General features: G+C 32.7%; 1 protein-coding gene across 1 annotated transcript; it reads right to left on the bottom strand.

Moving 5' to 3' along the window:
* Nucleotides 1-839: 839 nt before the first annotated feature.
* Nucleotides 840-19,180, bottom strand: LOC129220243 (uncharacterized). Its single transcript, XM_054854611.1, has 2 exons — nucleotides 19,060-19,180; nucleotides 840-2,726 (listed from the first exon to the last, which is right to left on the bottom strand). The coding sequence occupies exon 2, from the start codon at nucleotides 2,706-2,708 to the stop codon at nucleotides 1,215-1,217; it is 1,494 nt and encodes a 497-aa protein (XP_054710586.1). The 5' UTR covers nucleotides 2,709-2,726; nucleotides 19,060-19,180; the 3' UTR covers nucleotides 840-1,214.
* Between the last annotated feature and the right edge of the window lie 1,166 nt (nucleotides 19,181-20,346).

Genomic DNA, 20,346 nt, shown 5'->3' on the forward strand with positions numbered 1-20,346 from the left:
CCAAAACACTGATTTAAACTAACTATTTACAGCTCATGTAAAAACAAACTCAGCATGAACAAAAACGAAACTATCTAAAAATCAAAACAGAAAAGAATAATCTACAGACTTTACATAAAAAATATTTACACATTACAATAACTATCGGTTGTTCTAAAATTGTTCTAAAAGCGGCGAAGCAGCAGACACTTCATTGTTACATTTCATTATACTGGCACCTGAAAATAGCTGCCGCAAAGAAGAGACTGTCTCAAGCAGAGTTATTTCACTGCCTACATATAAATCATATAAATAGAAAAGTGACATGTAATAAATACCCCAAGAAAATGGAATTCAAAAATTATTTACTCTCTCTTGTGGTTTCGATCAGGTTTTATTTTCTTTCCTTTTCAAGAAGTCATTTTCACTACTCAAATGCAATAAACCTTATGATAGATTGAAAAGTGACGTCAGGACAGATTACGGGGGGAGGGGGTTGCCAACTCCCATGACCCCCCCCCCCTTTCTTTGTATCCACCACTTCATGAAATGCCCAAAAAATTTAAATTCAAAAAGATATTTACTTTTCTCATGGTTTCGACATTTTTTATATTTTCAAGCAAACATTCAAAAATTTCCCCGCGGTTTGAGGGGGGGGCATGTGACCCCCCCCCCTGTATTCGCCACTGATCACAAGCAGAAATTTTTTTACAAAGCCAAATATTGAAAATTAATTTATTTTCAAATTATATACAATCACAGTGGAATCTGTCATCAATAAAATGCACAAGTAAACTAAAGCAAATGTACATGTTTTTAAATCAAAACTAAATTTTATTAACTTGATGTCATTTCTAAATGATTATTAATAACTAACATTTTCTTAGGTATTCAAACATTTTTGAAAACAATACATTATTAGAAAATTCTTCAGATTGAATACAGCACTTTCTTGATGAAAAAGTAATGAAATAAAACTATTTAAAAAATTACCATAAAACGAATGATAAGTGCAGTTTTTTTCTTCCATGAAAACCTTTCTAGCAGAGATATAAAAAATTTTTTTTTAATGTACTGTTTCTGCAAATACAGTTCTCAAAATACTTTCACACAATGTAGAAACATTATAATGCAAGCTTTTTACATGAGAAATATTTTATGAAAATAAATTTTGAAAACAAAACTGCAAGAAATTCCAAAATACTTTCACAACTATCCAACTAATTCTCAAAATTTTAATCAAAATCTGACCGTATTATGACGTGAGGATTAATTTCATGCACAATAGATGCAGCTTCTTCGATTATAATAGCAGAAGAACTAAAGTGAAAAAATTCCAGCATTTTCAAGTGATTTACTAGGTTTCTCACACCCTCGCCAGTTAAACTGCAATCCAGAATAGTCGCATCTTTAACTTTAGACAAAGGATTTTTACTCAACACTTCCCTCAATACCCTGTCATTCAGGCATTCAGCATACTGAATGCAAAGGGTTGTTAAATTTTTACAATTCGACAGCAAGAGAAGTAAACTTGATTCTTTAACACCATATTCTCCTTCCATACTTTCGATAGAAAGAGATCGAAGATTGGAGAAAATGGAGCATGAAGAACCACTCACAGAAGAACATTCTGTTTGGTATTCAACTTTCAGTGTTTCCAAATTTGGACATGATTTCCCAATAGCTGCAAAATCCACTTGAAAAAAGTTCAACACGTGAAGAACTTTCAAATTTTCGCCAATTTTCTCCAAAAGCGGTTCAACCCCAATCTTAAATTCACCCCCTGAAACAGGTTCCCATTGAATTAGTAAAGATTTAAGATTTAAAAAGTCACTTAATGCATAAACAGTGTTGTTATCATTGACTAAAATATCCAACTCTTCCATTGAAGGGCACGTCAGCGTGGCAATATGGACAGAAAGTAAAGATGCACTGGCAAATGGAGGGTTCATAATTGTATTTCCCAACACACATTTCCTCAACTTGTACACTCTCGATAAAGTTCCGTCATATATCTCGTCAGTGTGAAGACATTCCAAGCTCTGAGATATATCACAGTTGATTTCTGTCAATTCGCGACAATAATTCAACAATATTGCAATGTCAGTACTCGATACGGGATGCCTCACATCTTCGTAAACATCCAGGACTTTCAGAGAAACATTGGAGCAGAAATCCCCATCTCCTTCATCCAGCAAATTAAAGAGTGGCGTGCTGGGGATAAAATTTAGCCTCAAAATTTTCAAGTTAGAACAATTCCTCACCGCTTTCAAGTCAAATGCTATGCATGATTCAACAAGCTCTAAATTTGATGCAGAATTCAAAACACATTCCACTGCAGCAGTTCTGATATACGTTTTAGAACTATCTAAAGTAGTATATATGTTAGAACAGACAACATTTCTCAAAATAAAAGAGCGTAAACTCTGACAGGCCACAGAGAGGGACATCAAGATGGAAACTAGGACTTCTGATGTCAGGACCACATCCTCAAGCTTGAAGTTCTTGATGCGACCGCTTGTGACCAAATGGTAAATGTCACTCACTTTCAACGAATCAATGGGTGTAATCTGCAGCACACAGGAAAGTAAATCCTCAACAACTGATGTTGGGAGGTATGAGAAGGAATTGTTCCCAATGTTGCTGTCGTCAAACTCATTCCAATAATGTTGCTTCAACATCACAGCTGTTTTCCATAATGATAAGTTATATAGAGAAAGCTCACTCATCTTTTGATGTATTTTAACCTGAAAATACAAGTAATAACTAAGGATTGTGAATAAAAAACTCAGTATCAAAAAACGTTCTTTGGAACAGTGGAATGTTGCATTCCACAGTGATAGCAGAAGCAATTTTTAAACTAGGGGTGATTTTCAAAATGAAGAGGCGGCATGTCCTAAATTTAATTTTCATGTGAACAGTAAAATGATTGAATAGGGCTTAGTTAAACATTGATTTTCAATGAAAAGTAGTCTAAAATAGAAAATGTAGATAGATACTCTAAAAAACAATGATGATTTCTTTAAAAAAAATCATAATTGTCTCATTGTAATCGAGAATAATTTATTTTTTGTCGTTAGGTAATGAATAGTGTTTTTTATTATAATCATACAAATTGAATAAAAAAAGTCTTTGGTCTCAATTTTCTTCATATTTAACTAAAATTATTTATTGCTTTTTAACTTTTTTTCATCTCGCCCCTTTTTAAACTTTTCAAAAAGACGAAACTCCATCAAAAGACAAACTTTTGCCCCTGTGTATAACTCAAATAACTAAAAATGAACTTACTTCAAGCGAAACTTAAACTTTATAAAAAAAGACATGATAATCCTTCAAATAATGTCATTAACCAATATGTGAGATATAGTTATATACCATACACTTCAAAACTGCATTAACTAAACAAAAAAATTTATGAATTTACGTACGACTTTATCAACTTTGCATATCAAAGAAAAATAAAATGTAAAAAAATACAAATTTAAAGGAAACTGCAGACACTTGTTTCATGGAGTTTTTGCATTGAAAAAGTGGTTATTTGAAAACCCAAAAAACATGTCTGCAGTTTCCTGCAAATTTGTGCTTCTTTATGTTGCTGTATTTTCTTATACTTTTCAAGCACAAAGGTACTTATTCATTTTTTCTTTGTACATCATACCCTTTCAGTAAAATGTAAAAAACAATATAGAATGGCTCTTTTCCAGAAGGGGATATTTTGACTTTCATCTTTTATAATAAACTAGAAAATAACCTGTCATGGTATGACGGGGGCAAATTGCCTTTTTATCAGAGATTGACCTTCAAATCTGATGGGTTCCAACAAATATGTAACCTCGAAGCCAGAATAGTGTAAGTCACATTTTCATAACTCTTCAAGAGAGTGTAAAAATGTTTGTTTACAGCACACGAAGGTTGGAACTCGGGCTCTTACAAAACTGGTATGTAAATTTTAAGTTTATTTTTTTACAAAACTACGTAGTTATGGCTTAATACGGAATAGGAATCTATTCATACAGTCTTACTGATGAGATGGAAAGGCTAACATCCAGTTTACTGGCGGAAATGGAAGTATCCATTAGCTTTAGGGATACTACCTTTTTAAAATGAAATTACCGAATTTTAGGTGCTCCAACAATGACATAATGGCTCACCCTAATAATTTATTATTGATGGTTTTGTAGGGATTAACGGACATAGTAAGTGAATCATTTTATCGCAGGTTTCATTGTTGGGGATGTGAAAGTGCAACTCGATCAGTGATTTTGGATATCATTTATATGAGGATATATATATATATATATTATACACACACATCAATTCAAATACATTTTTTTTTTCTTTAACACATTTTCCCTTCTTTTCAAATGATTTTTTTTACTGCTTTTATCTTTAATATTCTCTAAGCCTCGCTTTCAGTTATGCATGGTTCTTTTACATGTTATTTTTAATTGAAAACGTTTTTTTAAATATGATTTTAAAAGTAAAAAATATGCCAATGTAATTTTAGCTACCTTTCATTATACACATTAAAAACTTATATTAAGAACTTTGTTCATAAAATGATTCATTTAGACAATCCACAAATGAATACTTTTGCCATAAATGCTTAAATTTTCAACAAACATTGTTTTAAAAAAATCATTAATTTCAAAATGATAATAAGAATCAAAATCACAACTCCATAATAGTAATCAGTTATGTTTTTCAAATTTACATAACTGTAGTCATAATCATAAGTAATTTTTTCAGCCATTATAGTCAAAGTCGTTTGTTTCTCTCTTTATTACAGTAATCATAATTGTTTTGCCACTAACGACTCTAGTCCTGTTTTCTAACGCATAAACAACAGAAAAATAATTAAGAATCTGTCAAAGTAGATTTATTTTTTTAACTTTTCTGATATTCAGCTTAAAATTTTATTCTTGAGAAATATGGAAGTAATCTATTAAAAACTTTTTATTTCATTTTTAAAAGTGTTATCTGATAAATTAAAATAAGGGTACAATTGCTGTTGGTCCACATGAATTTTATACAGAAAAACTAAATTTGTGTATTTAATCATTTATAAAAAAGTTAGATTTTATAAAATACAGTATATAATCCCAGTAAATCCTAGGAAATAAAAGTTCTAACAATGATGTCTTTGCATATTAAATTGAAAAAGAAGATACAGTGTTTGAAAAGTCATTGCTTACTTAATAGCAGTTTGAAAGAAGACAGTAATTATGTTTGCTACACAATTGAAATGTGTAAATTTGTGGGAATAATTTAAAACATTATAACAGGTAGTTGTAGTAAGTTACTGCCGCTAAGCCAGGGCTAAGGCAGAACTACATGCAATATACCAGACAGCCTGGTTATCACATTCAGAGACTGCAGTTTTGTTCTTCTTAAAACTCCTCAGTCTGGAATCCTTAGTCTTCAATTCACGAGTCGAACTGCACCATGCTGTGGACACTCGCTAATGAGATAAATTCACTTTACCTACCCCTTTGTTGGCACTCTCAGCTTCAATGAGATGACATCTGCCTCCAGCTCAAGTATTCACTATTAAAGACAGCTCTAATAACAATGAAACTGCAGTCTTTGGATGTGATAATCGGGCCATCTGGAATATTGCATGTATTATAACAGGATTCCAAGCTTTTTACACCTACCATTTATCATGAAGAAATAGTTTTGCCTTCTTCAAATTTCTAAAGTCTTATTTTGTAAATGCTATCCTGAAGTCACAACTTTTTATAATGAGTTCAAAAAACTTTACCATATTTTTAATAAGTTTTTACTGTCCTAAAGTTATATTTATTACCATATTTTAATATGAACATTAATAATTTTAGTACAACAGATATAAGATAGAAACACAAGATTCTTGTAGTTATTTAGAATCACAACGTTTGTTGTGACTATGTGTTCAACTTACAGTAAAATTGAGACCACAAAAAAAATTTCTCGCTACTGCAGAAACTAGAAGCAAAAGTTAGTTTCTCAGCCTTGTATCATTGAGCAATAAAACATAAAAATGGGTGGTGTTGATTTGTGTGATAATTTAGCTTCAAGCTACAAAATTTTGAGTTCAAGAAAAAAAATGGTGGTGTCCAATATTTTCGAATTTTATTGATGTTACATTGACAAATGTTATGGAACCTTTCTGCACTATCTAAAGAAAGAAATAAAAAGTCACTATTAAATTTTAGACGAGAGGTTGCACTTCATCTTTTACAGACTGCCTATGATAATGATATAAAGAAGAAAAGTCCAGCTGCAGGACGGCCAAGCAAATTCCGCCTACCAATACCTGTATCTGGGGAACATTTCATTGCAAGGTCTACAGACAATAGAAGACTATGCTGCAAGAATTTCCACAGCTTAACTATTTACTGCTGCAGTGTTTGTAATGTTGCTCTTCATCATGATTACAGCCAAGATTACCACGTGTGAACTATAATAATCAATTTTTTCTTAAATTAAAATTTTCCGAAATGCATTTATGTGCTTATTTTCTATAAATTTCAGTTTCTGTTAACGTGCTCTGTAGATCTCAGAACTTTAATAAAGATTATTAAAATTTCTAGTGCATAAAACACATTGAAACCGCAGAATAGCTTCTGATAAAACTACTCAGCATCCATACTCCTTTTCCACTGATGTTGTGACATCGCAACATCCTATACTTTTAAAGGCAAATGCAATTTTGTCTTTTTTGAAGCATATTACTATTGTATGGGTTCAGAATAATAACTTTTGTGATTTTCATCAAAAACAAATAACGGTTTTGAGTTTTGGCAGTTAATGGGTTAATACTACAATTAATTTTGAACCAAAATACATAATTCAAAAAACAACAACTTAATAGAACAAAACTTTCCTTTTCTATCGCTTTTGAATTGAACAGCACATTTCAAAAGCTATAATTATTTACAATGCTCCAAAAAATTTACTGGTGGGTGAGGGAGTAAAATTAAAACAGGTATAATAGAAAAGCACATTGCACAGATAACTTGATATCTGTAGTAAGACTTTCTGCAACCAATTAAGTTAAAGGGATATTGTTTATGTTTAAAAAAGAAGAAAAACTAAGTTTTGGTTAATAGAGTTTTTGATAAATTCAACTTTAGTACAGATTTTTTAGGAATTTTTTTTTTAATTATATCAAAAGGTATATCATATTATGGACATAATGAGACAAAATGTTCATGTTATTCTGGCACATGCTCCCCGGATTGTGTGCTGGAAAACAACATTTGTGGCAAATAATCATATTGGGCAAATAATCATCATGGATTGCAGACCAAAAAAAAACAGTGGAAAGAAAATTTATACTTGGAAAAAAATGTTTAAAAAATATGCAGTGGTGCAGACAGCTGTACTTTTTTTCTGTACACTTGCAAGATGGCGAGTGGATATTTTCAGGCATAAGTCTCAATGCTTCATCTATGGCATTAAAGCAACCAGGCAAAATTTATAACATTGAAAATTTCAAATTATTAGCAACCTTGCATTTTCTCGATAGCAATACAGATATATTTAGCTCAATTAATGCACCCCTCCCCTCCCCCGTCCCAAATGGACATGAAATCATTGAAATAATTCAACAAATGATCCAAATCAGTTGAGATAATAAGTAAAAATACCATTGATCAAAAGGAGCACAAGGAAAAAGTTTATGCTTTAAAAAGAGTAATGATTTTAAAATGCTTGAGAAGCAGGTAGAATGCACATTACATGACAAAATAAAACAAAAATTTACAAAAAAAAAAGAAAAAAACTCACATTTTTCACATAAGATTATAGGCTTAATTTACATGGGAGCTCTAGAAGCTCCTATATTTTCATTTCAATAAATTCTTACATACTGTATTTTCGGGCGTAAGGGCCACAGCACATACAAGATAAAAAGTAAAAAAATTGCCCATGCGGCCCATAACGGGGCGGCTCATACGATGGGTTTTTTTTTTTTTGGTTTAAAAAAAAATATCAAAAATTCTGTTTATAGATGGTGACAAACGATTTTCCACACCTCTTACCAAAACAGGTTTTCCTAGCTAACCAATTCTCCTTTACCCATCGTGCTTCTCTTGCCTTGCTTCCTTGCTTCTTTGCTCATGGCTTGCTACGAATATCGTGATTGCACGTGCTTTGCTTTCTTCTAATTTTTATTGCTTTTCATTGCAAATTGTTTTGGAAATGGCTCCAAAACGACTGCTTAGTTACACTGCTGCGTTTAAACTGCAAGTTGTTTTAAAAACCGAGTCGATAGGAAATCGCCCAGCAGCCCGAGAATTCGGAATCGACGAGAAATGCGTTCGTTGATGGAGATTGCAGAAATCTGTCCCGGAAGAGCTGCCGAAATCAAAACGCGCAAGACGCAGTAGTACCGCTCATTGGCCGGAGCTAGAAAAAAATCTTAAGAGTTGGATTCTGGAACATCGTCAAAAAGGGATGCCAATATCAATGGTGCAGATCCGCATCCAAGCACGAAAAATTTCTGCAAGTACGAGCTTGACAAATTTCAAAGGAACTGCAAATTGGTGTTTCTGGTTTATGGCGAGAAATAAGTTATCTGTGAGGCAGGAACAACTGTGGGGCAGAGGCTTTTGGCTGACTGGCTTGAAAAGAAGGGAAAATTCTTAGATTTTGTCCACAAGTTGATTGAACAAAAGAAATTTAAGCCTTCACAGTTGATAAACATGGATGAAGTCCCATTAACACTTGATTGCCCACCAAATAGAACGGCGACTTCGACTGGCAAAAGGTCCGTTTCCATTACAACCACAGGGAGCGAGAAAAAATCTTTTACGTGCATCTTACATTGCGCTGCAAATGGTCAAAAGTTACCGCCCATGCTGATTTTTAAAAGAAAAACGATTCCCAAAGAAACATTCCCACCCAATGTTGTAATAAGATGCAATGAAAAATGGTGGATGAATGAGAGTTTGATGATAGATTGGTTCAACGAGATTTGGAGAAAAACAGGGCTCCCAACACATTTTAGCCATAGAAAAGGGTAAAAGAGGACCAATTTGAATCAAAAAGGGGTCCAAAGAGGACCAGTTAGGATTAAAAAGAGGACCTTGGGAGGACCACTCATAATTAAGCCCAGGGAAGAACTAAAGGCAAATTAGCTGCCTGGCACCAAATACGTGAAGATAATTCGTTAATTAATCATAATAATGATTTTTAATGATAAATCCTTATCACCTTCTGCACAACTGAATTTTTTATACATTGAAGTATATTATTTACAAACATTTGGATGGGGGGGGGGGTATAAGCAAGCATGTAACTAACCATCTTACAGAGTAACTTTAATTGTAAAATAAATTTTCTACTAATTAACAGGTAAAAACTGGCTAATTAAAAATAATCACCTAAGTGACCGATGAATTAGTGCATATACCTAATAAAGACTTTTTAGATACAGTTATTAGTAAACACCTTAGCAGACAGTAGTTTACAAAATTTTTCACAGAACCAGTTTAAAGAGAATTCATTTTGATATAAGGGACCGCAAAACAAGAAAATATAGTTTAGAGGCCAGGAGGTCCCCTCCCCCTCCACAGCCCTTGGATTTTACACATATTTCCAGCCTAAATATATGGTAAGTTTATATATATATGAGAGTTTATGACCAAACTCCAAAGCAGGAGGTAATTTCTGGCTACGCTACTGACTGATTAAGCTCAAAAATATTAGAGGATTGCAAATCATTTATTAGTGTGCTAAGCGTCCAAATCATTTCTTCATATGTATGTATTAGTCGTTCACGCACCAAAAAATATTGTAACTGTCTTCATGTATATATAAAAATTAGTGAGAAAGAAAATTTTTTATTAATATCACCACACCCAAAAATATACAAATGCTGCTCAAGCGATAAATACACTGAATGTAAATTTGAGCCTGCTTTTACTGGATAAATTAATGTAATAAATAAATGTGTAATTTCAAATTCATAGGGCTATATTTTCAAATTGAAAATACTCATTATGAGTATTTTATAAAATATAAGGATACCAAGTTTTAGTTTTTAAAAATAAAATTAAATAATATAATTTGAGGTAGCACATTTCAAAACAGCTTCCAATTTTCAAAAATATAAAAATAATCACAAGAATAAAAAGGATTGAAATCTTGAACACGAGAATCAAATTTTCGCAAAGTATGTTCACTGTTGGTATAATTTCCAAAAAAAAAATATTCTCTTAAAATTAAACAGGATTAAAATTGAACATAAAATACTAGTCTGAGATAGAATATGTGAAAATAACATTCGATTGGGCAAAATATCAAAATATGTACAAGATGCAAAAAGATTGAAATCTCAAGCACAAGAAGCAATTCTTCTCGAAGTTGGAGTAAGTCTAATCTATTAAAATTAAACAAAAAATAAGCTAATCTGTGGTAGGATATGTCAAAATAACTTCCGATTGCCAAAAATATCAAAACATAAACAAGATGCAAAAGGATTGAAATCGCAAACACGACAAGCAATTTTCCGCGAAGTGCGAGTAAGTTCAATGTCGCCATGGTTTCGAAAAAAAGTAGTTTATTATCTATTAAAATTAAACAAAAAATAAGCTAATCTATGGTGGAGTGTGTCAAAATAACTTCCGAATGCCAAAAATGTCAAAATATGTACAAGATGCAAAAAGATTGAAATCTCAAACACAAGAAGCAATTTTCGGCGAAGTGCAAGTTAGTTAAATGTTGCCATGGTTTCGAAAAAAAAAGTAGTTTATTATTTATTAAAATTAAACAAAAAATAAGCTAATCTATGGTGGAGTGTGTCAAAATAACTTCCGATTGCCAAAAATATCAAAATATGTACAAGATGCAAAAAGATTGAAATCTCAAACACGACAAGCACTTTCCGCGAAGTGCGAGAAAGTTCAATGTTACTATGGTTCCAAAAATAAAAAAGTTAATTGTCTATTAAAATTAACCAAAAAATAAGCTAATCTAAGGAGGTGTTATGTCAAAATAACTTCCGATTGCCAAAAATATCAAAATATTTACAAGATGCAAAAAGATTGAAATCTCAAAACCCAGCAATCAATTTTCGGCGAAATCCAAGAAAGTTTGATGTTACCATGGTTCCGAAAAAAAAAAGTAGTTTATTATCTATCGGAATTAAACATAAAATAAGCTAATCTAAGTTAATGTTAAAATAACTTCTGATTTTAAAAACTTCAAAATATTAACAAGATGCAAAAAGATTGAACTTGCAAACGCAGGAAGTAATTTTTCGCGATGGTACATATCGAACACAAGTTCAGAAAATTGCACCGATGAAACATTCTAGATTTTTTTCAAGGTTTTTCAAGGCGTACGAACTTGTGAGAAATTTCGGTAGCAAAATGCTTTGATTTGACGCCATAACTCCTCCCCCAAACCTCTCCATTTGCTAGATTTACATGTTACAGCAATTGAAGGAGGAGTAATGACGTCAATCTGAAGCGAAATAATACCAGAAAGTCAGGTTCAATAGAAATAGGGCGTAACAAACGTCAGCACCAGGGACGTAACTAGAGGGGGGCAGACGGGGCGCGTGCCCCGGGCGCCAGATTTTGGGGGCGCTAAACTGACTAAATAAATGCTTAAATTTAATTTTTTAAAATAGTACAAGTTATTAAAAGCCACCCCCCCCCCCCCCAAAAAAAAAAAAAAAAAACACGCTGTGCAGGCGCTGGCAGAAAGTGGTTTGATGTGGATAAAGAGTGGGAAGGATAGACAGAGAGAGAGGAGGGCGCAGTAAATAGCATGAATGTGTTTTTCTCAGAGTGAGTATTTGTTATATCTTATCTAAGAATTTTCCTCTCGGAGGAGGAATATGGGAGCTAAGCTGAGGGAATACCACCAATACAAAACAGCGGAAATGCTCAAATGTCCTTTTTCTACAATTAAACGTCATAAAGCTGTCAACATGATGTCTTCCTCTCAGCTTTTACAATGACGAGAACTTGTCTACCCCACCCCAAGGGCCTAAGGGAAAATCGTTACAGGTTCCCTTGGCCGTAGCCCATGGCTTAGGAATTGGAGCCACTATCTTTATCCAACAGAACCATTCTCTAAAGAGTATCTTCTCTAGCTCGTACCACGAACTTTTTTTCTGCTTTTTACTCCGTTCTCAGGATATTTTTTGCTCATCTTGTATAATTTTAAATCAATTTTAAGATATGTCGAAGAAACTATTTGAAATTGAATTCAGAAAGAGAGCGAACAATCTTCATCTTATTTATCATCGTGGTTAAATGTTAAAGGCGTTAGTAGAGTAGGTAAGGCATTGTTTAGATAATTTGAATGGATGTAATACAAGTTGTTGAATTTTATAATTTTTCTCATTCTTGGAAAAAAAAAATCTCGCACTATAATAATGGAGATTCAATTTAAAGTTCGGGAGGCTGCCAATTTTTCTTTAGAAAATACTAGGGTTATTTTGAGGATAAATTGAACTAAAACGATAAATTTTCGACTTAGTTTCAATATATTTTTTCCACCCACACAATATTTTAAATATGCTCAAATCAATAACGTCAATCAATGTGTCGGAAATCAGCTATTTTTTACGGCTCTAAACTTGAATTTTTCTTTGGTACTTTTGATGCATATTTATCATTACAGTAGAACCTCGTTTATCTTGCTCCCGTTTATCCAGATCTCCAGCTTATCCAGATCAAATTTTTAAAGTTAAAAAATATATTCACTGAAAAGATATAATTCTAAATTATGATAGCCGGAATGAAACTCTCAATGTACCAAATATTTGCTCTTTATTTTGATTAAATACACAACTCCTGCATAGGACGTGCAATAAATCATAGTCATCTAATAAACAACATGGCACATTTTGAGTGCCATTCCTACACCACAGCAGCTGAACTATAAATGACTAAGTGTTTGCGAATAACAATCCTATGTAATTTTGTTACAGCGTTTTTTGCTGTTATAAAAGATAAGTCTGCTTATTTATGAATGTGTTTTACAAATTACCCGGATTTTCGTTATCCGGTTTGCTTTTGGTCCCCGCTAATTTCGAAAAATGAAGTTGTACTGTAAATGAAAATAACCTGAACGGAAGCGCACTGAAAAAATATATTATTTAACATTTTTAAGATATGTTTTTTTTTTCTTTTTTTTTAAAAGGTTAACAGAAAGAGTTTTGATCTCAAGCACATTAGGTTTCTGTTTTTCTATCAACTGTTTCTCAGATGTATACTATATACCAGAGTTGGGGGACGTGCGTCCTTTATAAAAATTAACTCTTGTAATAATTAATATTTAACTGTACATATTGCGAAAATTTAAAATGTGTTGCACATAAAATTCTTAAGATAGAGTTTAAATAAGATAATCTGTCCTTTTGAACTACAGTAAGATGTCAACTTAAGGTCAGGATAAGCCAAGTATAGTAACATTCAATTAATTTCAAGTAAGAAAGAAAAACAAACAACCTATTAAATTTTTTATCGGATTTAAAATTATTTCACGCATTATTGCGATATGTTGCTCTTTTGTAGTTGAATATTGTTATTTTTCTTGCGAATTTCTTCATAGTAGTATATTAAAATACCGAAAAATAAATAATTGAAAATCTTTGTTTTATTGAAGTTATAATTTTTAATTTATTTTTTTAAAGCAATATTGCAACAAGTTGTGATTTACTCTCTTGAGGAAATACAAAAATATTTTTCCTTGAATAACTTTGTATGTAAAATAATGAATAAAATACTTAATGATTTTTATCCCCTATCGCTATTTTTAAAAAAGCAATACAGTAATAAAGCTATATAAGAATTTATAATTACGTAAAAGCCGCATTTATAAGGCTTATGGCATTATAGGCAGCTGACTCCTTTATCACTGCCTAATTCAAATATGGCTTCCAGTGGTGAAACGGTTTAAAAATGATACCAAATAGAATGTTATTTATCTATTTGTTCTACTGGTTAAAGAGTAATCACGGTGTAACGAAAAGTTACATTACAAGACATGTATAAATTGTAAATGCATTTCGTGTAAAATTCGTCCTTGGCTCATATGAGGCAGTGAGAAGCAAAGGGATGTAAGTAAACATTTTAAAGTTTTGAGTAAAACGCGTATAGCCTAGGTAGGCTTTCATTGATTTTTTTTCTAAATCATGCTGTACAGCAGCACCTACCAGGCCTACTAGTACTATCTCTTGCCCCAAGACAGAGGAGGGATTCACCTACTATGTGCACTGGTTATCTCCAAATATTTAATTTCGCCACTTGCATCCCTTTGCTTCTCACTGCCTCAAATGCAGCAGTCTCCGCCGTGATTCTGCTCCATTTGCGTTGAAACTTGATAGAATTAAATTTAAGATTTATTTAAGATCTTAATTTTAGGTTTAAGTTCTTGTTTATTGTATACAGTTTACCGTTTGGTGCGTTTAGCCCAATATGATATTCTGTCGTGCATATACTGGAGCTTAAACACCCTCTTTTTAGTCTGTAGTTTAATTTTTTGGTCTTTCGACCATACTTATTGAATCCTCCACGGCTGATGAGCTCTTGATTCAAACTTTCAACTTTTTCTATTAATTGCTGCGTTTTTTCTCATCATTATTATTCTTAAAAAAATGTTTAAAACTTGTTATTTGGCTTGCATATTTTATATATTTACTTGGCTTTTTAGTTTTACTGTGTTGCTCATCTATGAGCTTTGGTTCGTTTTTTTTCAATATTCTTCACTTGTATTATAATAATAATAATATATATATATATATATATATATATATATATATATATATATATATATATATATATATATATATATATATATATATATGGTGTTGACATTATGAAGTTTCTCGAGGATTTTTTTTTTTTTTGCTTTGTTTGTTTTGTATGGGGGGGGGGGGCGCCAAAACGAGGTCTTGCCCCTGTTCGAAAATGACCTAGTTACGTCCCTGGTCAGCACACAGTATCTTTTAATATAATGAAAATTTTTAAAATCTGATTTTTAAATAAAAATAATATAAAAACGGACTAAACGGACCAAAATGTTAAAAAGCGGTCTAAAGCGGACTTTAACCTAAAAAACGGACTTTGGCGGGAAAAGCGGACCATTTGGGAGCCCTGGAAAAAGAAAAGGTGCTTTCTTCCAGCCTGCAGCCATGCTGATCATGGATTCCATGGCGGCGAACAAAACGGACCCGGTGAAGGAAGCAGCGAAGAAAAGTGCGGCATCACTGGCTATAATACCAGGCAGGCTGACAAAAAAATTGCAGCCGTTAGATTTATCGCCCAATCACAGTTTTAAATGTTTCCTTCGACAACAGTGGGGAAACGTGGATGGCGAATGGGTTGCACTCATACACTAAAGGCGGCAACCTTAAACCGGCACTGATGCGGAAGTAGCGAAATGGGTGTCAGCAGCGTGGGACTCTGTTCAGCCTAGAACCATTATTTAGGGTTCACGCAGGCTGAAATAATTTCTCCTAGCAATGATGCTGATGAAAATGAAGAATACGCATCAGACAACGGCGAAAATTCCATGCAACTGGATGAAGAAATGTGGAGTCTTTTTCAGTCAGATAGCGAGGAAAGCGATTTTGATGGTTTTTAGAATTGCTTTTCTGAATGTTGTGGATGCGACCCACTTAAAGCATGCCCAGTGGCGCCGACCACTTAAAAAAAACGTGGAACGCCATGAGGAGAAGCAGAGGCGTAGCTAGACCCGACTTTCGGGGGGGGGGGGGGGTCTTTTATTTATATATATATATATATATATATATATATATATATATATATATATATATATATATATATATATATATATAATTAAGCAAACAGAATTACAAATATTAAACAAATTATAAATAACAAAAGATGATAAAAAGGAAAAATGCAAACAGCTATTAAGTAGGAATAGATAAAGAGTGAATCCAGAGCTCAACAGCTGTGGAGGATTCATTAATAATGGTCAAAAGACCAAAATTTTAACTATAAACTAGAAGAGAATGTTTAAGCTGTGTTTTGCTGCGTTGCGCATCTATGGGCTCTTGGTGTGGTCTTTTCAATATTTTTCACTTTTATTATTATTATTATTATTATTAATATATATATATATATATATATATATATATATATATATATATATATATATATATATGTGTGTGTGTGTGTGTGTGTGTGTAAATTTTTTTAGTATTAAAAAAAATAAGAGGGAGGTGAATCTTACATACTTTGGAATGGGGCGCCCCAATTCCGATACTTGTGTCAAACAAAACAAAAGCAAAGAATTTTTTATATTTTTAATGTTATGGAAAATTCAACTTTTTTTCTTTTCCCTCCATTTAATTTAAAGTGAAATTTTCTAACAAAGTCTTTTCAAAACCAGGCTATCCAAATCAGGGGGAAATCAAATATCTGATGAGCGTGTTCTGTTCATTTCAGTGTGACTGCTTAATTTAGAGGCTAACACACATCTACAAAAGCTGGCATCCCTGAAAGCTAATAGATACTTCCATCTCCGCCTGTAAACTGGATGTTTGACTTTCAATCTCATTGGTGGTCGGACTATAAAGACTATTTTTACTAACTTGGTTTGCACTAAAAGTATGAAAAAAATTAAAAAAAAGTCTTCATGAATTATAATCCGCAAAAAATGAAATCGCTTTTTATATCGTTATATTTATATGTTGCTTTTTATGTATTTACACTTATGCTCATTTTAAAGCAGTTGATAAGATTTGAATAAAAATAGTTAGGGAAGAAGTATAGGGGGTAGAAAGTTATTTGCTCAAATGCATACCATCTGTTCTCCTTTCAAGTCTTTATTTTTAATTTTATTAGCTGCTTTAGAATTTACATAAATATCTATTTGAGAGAGCAACAGCAATTTTCGGGTATTATAAACAGAAGTCTGTTTTCATTTTCTACTTTTTAATCCGAACCAAGCTAATAGAAATAATCTAGATTCATCTCGTTTTTAAACATTTTATTAATATAATGCTATGCAGTTTTTCTTTTGAATTAAAATAAAATTACCTTCAGAAGGGTCCGATGGGACTAATGCTGCTTTGCAGACTGTACTTCGTTTTCTTCAGACGACGTTAACTTTCTCTTTTTAGAGCAATCCTTTTCGTCATTTTAATTTTTTTCTTTGGGTTCAAAAAAGCTTGTTATCGGTCTTGCTCGCTTCATTATGCTACAATTTTCACTTAGAATGTACTATTTTAAACAGACTGCACGTTTCCAAAAGAATACGCAGTAAATACTGGCTGAAAAATCAATGTGATTGAAATGGATACTCTGGTTAGCAAAGGTCGTTTTGACTATGACCTATGGCACACACGAGACCAGACCAACAAAAACCTCTATCGTCTCGAATTCCGGATCATTTTCGGATTCCAAACCCAATGATCTTTAAAGCAGAAAACGAAAACATTTTCTGCAACTCAGAAACAGAGGAATTGTCTTCAAGAGCTGAGGAGGCAGTGGAAAAAAAAGGAGAAATGCGTTCCACGAATAGGCTTTCCATGATGATTAACCAAAGGACAGTCGTTTCGCGCACTTTCTTGGAAGAAGAGTAAAGGGGTGAAATTCACAGGTTTGACATGTTAAGATGAACATTTTAAGTTCATGGTTAAAGGTCATTCAAGTTAAAAGTCATTTTGCTCTGTTATCTGGATTAGTACTGTTCTTTGGTTGCTCTCTTTCTTAAAATTGTGATTCCTTAGAAAACCGAAATGGTAGGAGTGAAAAGAAAGTATAAGTTTTTTCAAGTGATGAAAAAAGGAAATTCGTAGAATACTGGCCAAGTTAAATTTGCTGCAATTCATAACCTCAAGAGGATAAATAATGAATCCAAAAAAAAATCTGGGACCAAAAAGCAATAAAAGACTTTTTCTTGAAAAAGATATGCTTAAAGTTTCTTTTACTGTCAAAATGATTCCTTAAACTCGCAATAAAGCACTTAATAATGTAATAATAAAATAAATACCTAACAAAACCAATAAAGAGGAATTTTAATCAAGAGTCCATATTGTCTTTAGTATTGATTTCAAATTTTCACTATCATATTTCAAATTTCTATAAAAAGTTTCTTGAAGCTCACGTATTTCAAAACCTGTTTATCTCGATTTTTTTTCGTTAATGCGCAAAATTCGAAATATACAGATTCGACTGTATGCAATATTCCCACTGCGCGGCTCATAAAATTAAACATATTTAACAATTTGCAGAATCTATGAAAGAGAAAGGCTGCATATACATGGATTTAACAAATCAATCTCATTTCTAAAGCGAAGTGCCAAATTTCACGCAATTATCAAAAAATTGTTGCAGCAGAGGGAGGTTTTTTTATGCTTGAGGGTCACACATGGAGCAGATTTTCAATGGCATTGGGGGGGGGGGAGCGAAGTGAATTTTTGACCTTTGTTACTCAGAAAAAAGTCGTTTTGATTTTTCTTCTTTTTCTTCTTTTTTTTTCTTTCTCTTCCCTCTTTTTTTTTTTTTTTGAGACTAACGTTTCGGGGGGGGGGGGGGGGGGGGGTCCCCAAACCCCCCCCCTTAGCTACGCCCCTGAGGAGAAGGGTCCGCGTCCCGCGCTCTGGATGGTTACGTTAGTTAACCAACCAATGTCTCCTGCCATTAACAAATATACTAATAATGAATGAAAAGTAAGATTTAAAAAATCCTTTATTATTTGTCCTTCAAAAATTGCATTAAATTTTTTTTTCCCTATTATTGTGTTATTAGATTTTGATTCCGAGTGAAGCCTGTACGCCAGGTACAGTAAAAATATTTTCTTTTTGAATATATATCGCGGGTGCGGCCCATACGCTGGGTGTGGTCCATACCTTTGAAAATACGGTATTGTGCAAATTCAGACTACTAACAAGTAAAATCTAGTTCTGAAAGATGTAGGGCTCCTACCCTGCTCTGTTAGAAATTAAAACCTGACTATAGTCAGAGAAAGGCAAACTTGACAGATTTCATAATCTGATTAGCTTATTTGAAGCCTTCAACTTAGCTTTGCCCCAACTACAGATTGAATGCATCATTCTAGTTTTAAATGGAACTGTGCAATAGAAACCATTTATATACTTACTTGAGAAACTGAAATAATTAAGTAGATGTTCTTGGTTGAGGCTTGTAGCCAATTCTCTCACTTATAATCGATTGCTTTGATCTGGTATTTTGTACATTATCTCCAATGTCGGAAGCATCCATATCCTTCAATGAAGATGAATTTTTCAACTCCTTTTCTTTTTTCATGTTCTCGTACTCTTGAAGGTCTTCAACCTTGAGTTCAATGCGAGTTGGCACACGTCTGAACATCTTCTAGGGATAAGCTGAAAAAAATATATTTATAACTAAAGTAAATTTTTAATTTGCTCAATCTACAACCATAAAAAAGTGCTGCTATTTGATGAAAAAAAAAATTACACATTTATTAAATCTTTACGATTTATTGTAGCAAAAAATCATGGAATTGGTTTTCTGTTAAATCTCATTTTAATTGCATCACCTTTTTCCCTGTTTGGTAAAAATTATCAACTGGGAGATTTTACACCCTATAAAATGCTTTCATAACAAAAGTTGCTAAAATCAAAAACAAGAAAATCAAATACTATTTCAATTTCATACACTTTTTATTATCAACATATAATCACATTATAATGCTGAAGTTTTCTGGTTCGATGAAATGATCAGTGGAGTTTTACCAGGGTTTAAGCTGAGTTCAAATGTTCTTCAGCAAAACAGTGTAAATTGAAAGAAAAGCTTCAGCAAAATGCCAAAATATTGAAGGGTAAAGATCGCAATCTTTCTAGAGGCATCAATATGTTGCATCTTGAGTTGAAAACTGAATTTAAAGTTCAGTTGTGAAATTTTTTACAGAAATAAAATAAACTTTTTTATTAAGTTTGAAATAAAAAATTTAGAAGCGTACTTACCACGGAAAGAACACAAGTTTGATTTTTAAAATGTTAAATGTTGCTTCTTTTGAGTAAAAAACTGGCTGATCGGAAAGAAAAAATGAGTAGTTATAAGAGGAAATTATTCTAAATGGAGTGAGGTTTTAAGAGGGGTTCCTCAGGGATCAGTGTTAGCGCCTATTTTGTTCATTGTTTTTATGAACAATATTCATAAAAATATTTCTGGGGACATGAATTGTTTTGCTGATGATGTCAAAATTATGGGGATTACAGATAATGAAGAACAAGCAAATCAGCTGCAAGAGGATCTAGTGGGCTGATAAATGGCATATGGCTGTTAATGTTGGGAAATGTCAAGTGCTACATTTAAAGCATGGAAATAAGTATACAAGTTATTATTTGCAAGGTTCAGTCATTAGACAGGCAGAAAAAGTTACCGATCTGGGCTTCTTAATAAG

This window comes from Uloborus diversus, chromosome 4, assembly GCF_026930045.1.
Source record: "Uloborus diversus isolate 005 chromosome 4, Udiv.v.3.1, whole genome shotgun sequence".
In the NCBI taxonomy this organism is placed as follows: Eukaryota; Metazoa; Arthropoda; class Arachnida; order Araneae; family Uloboridae; genus Uloborus; species Uloborus diversus.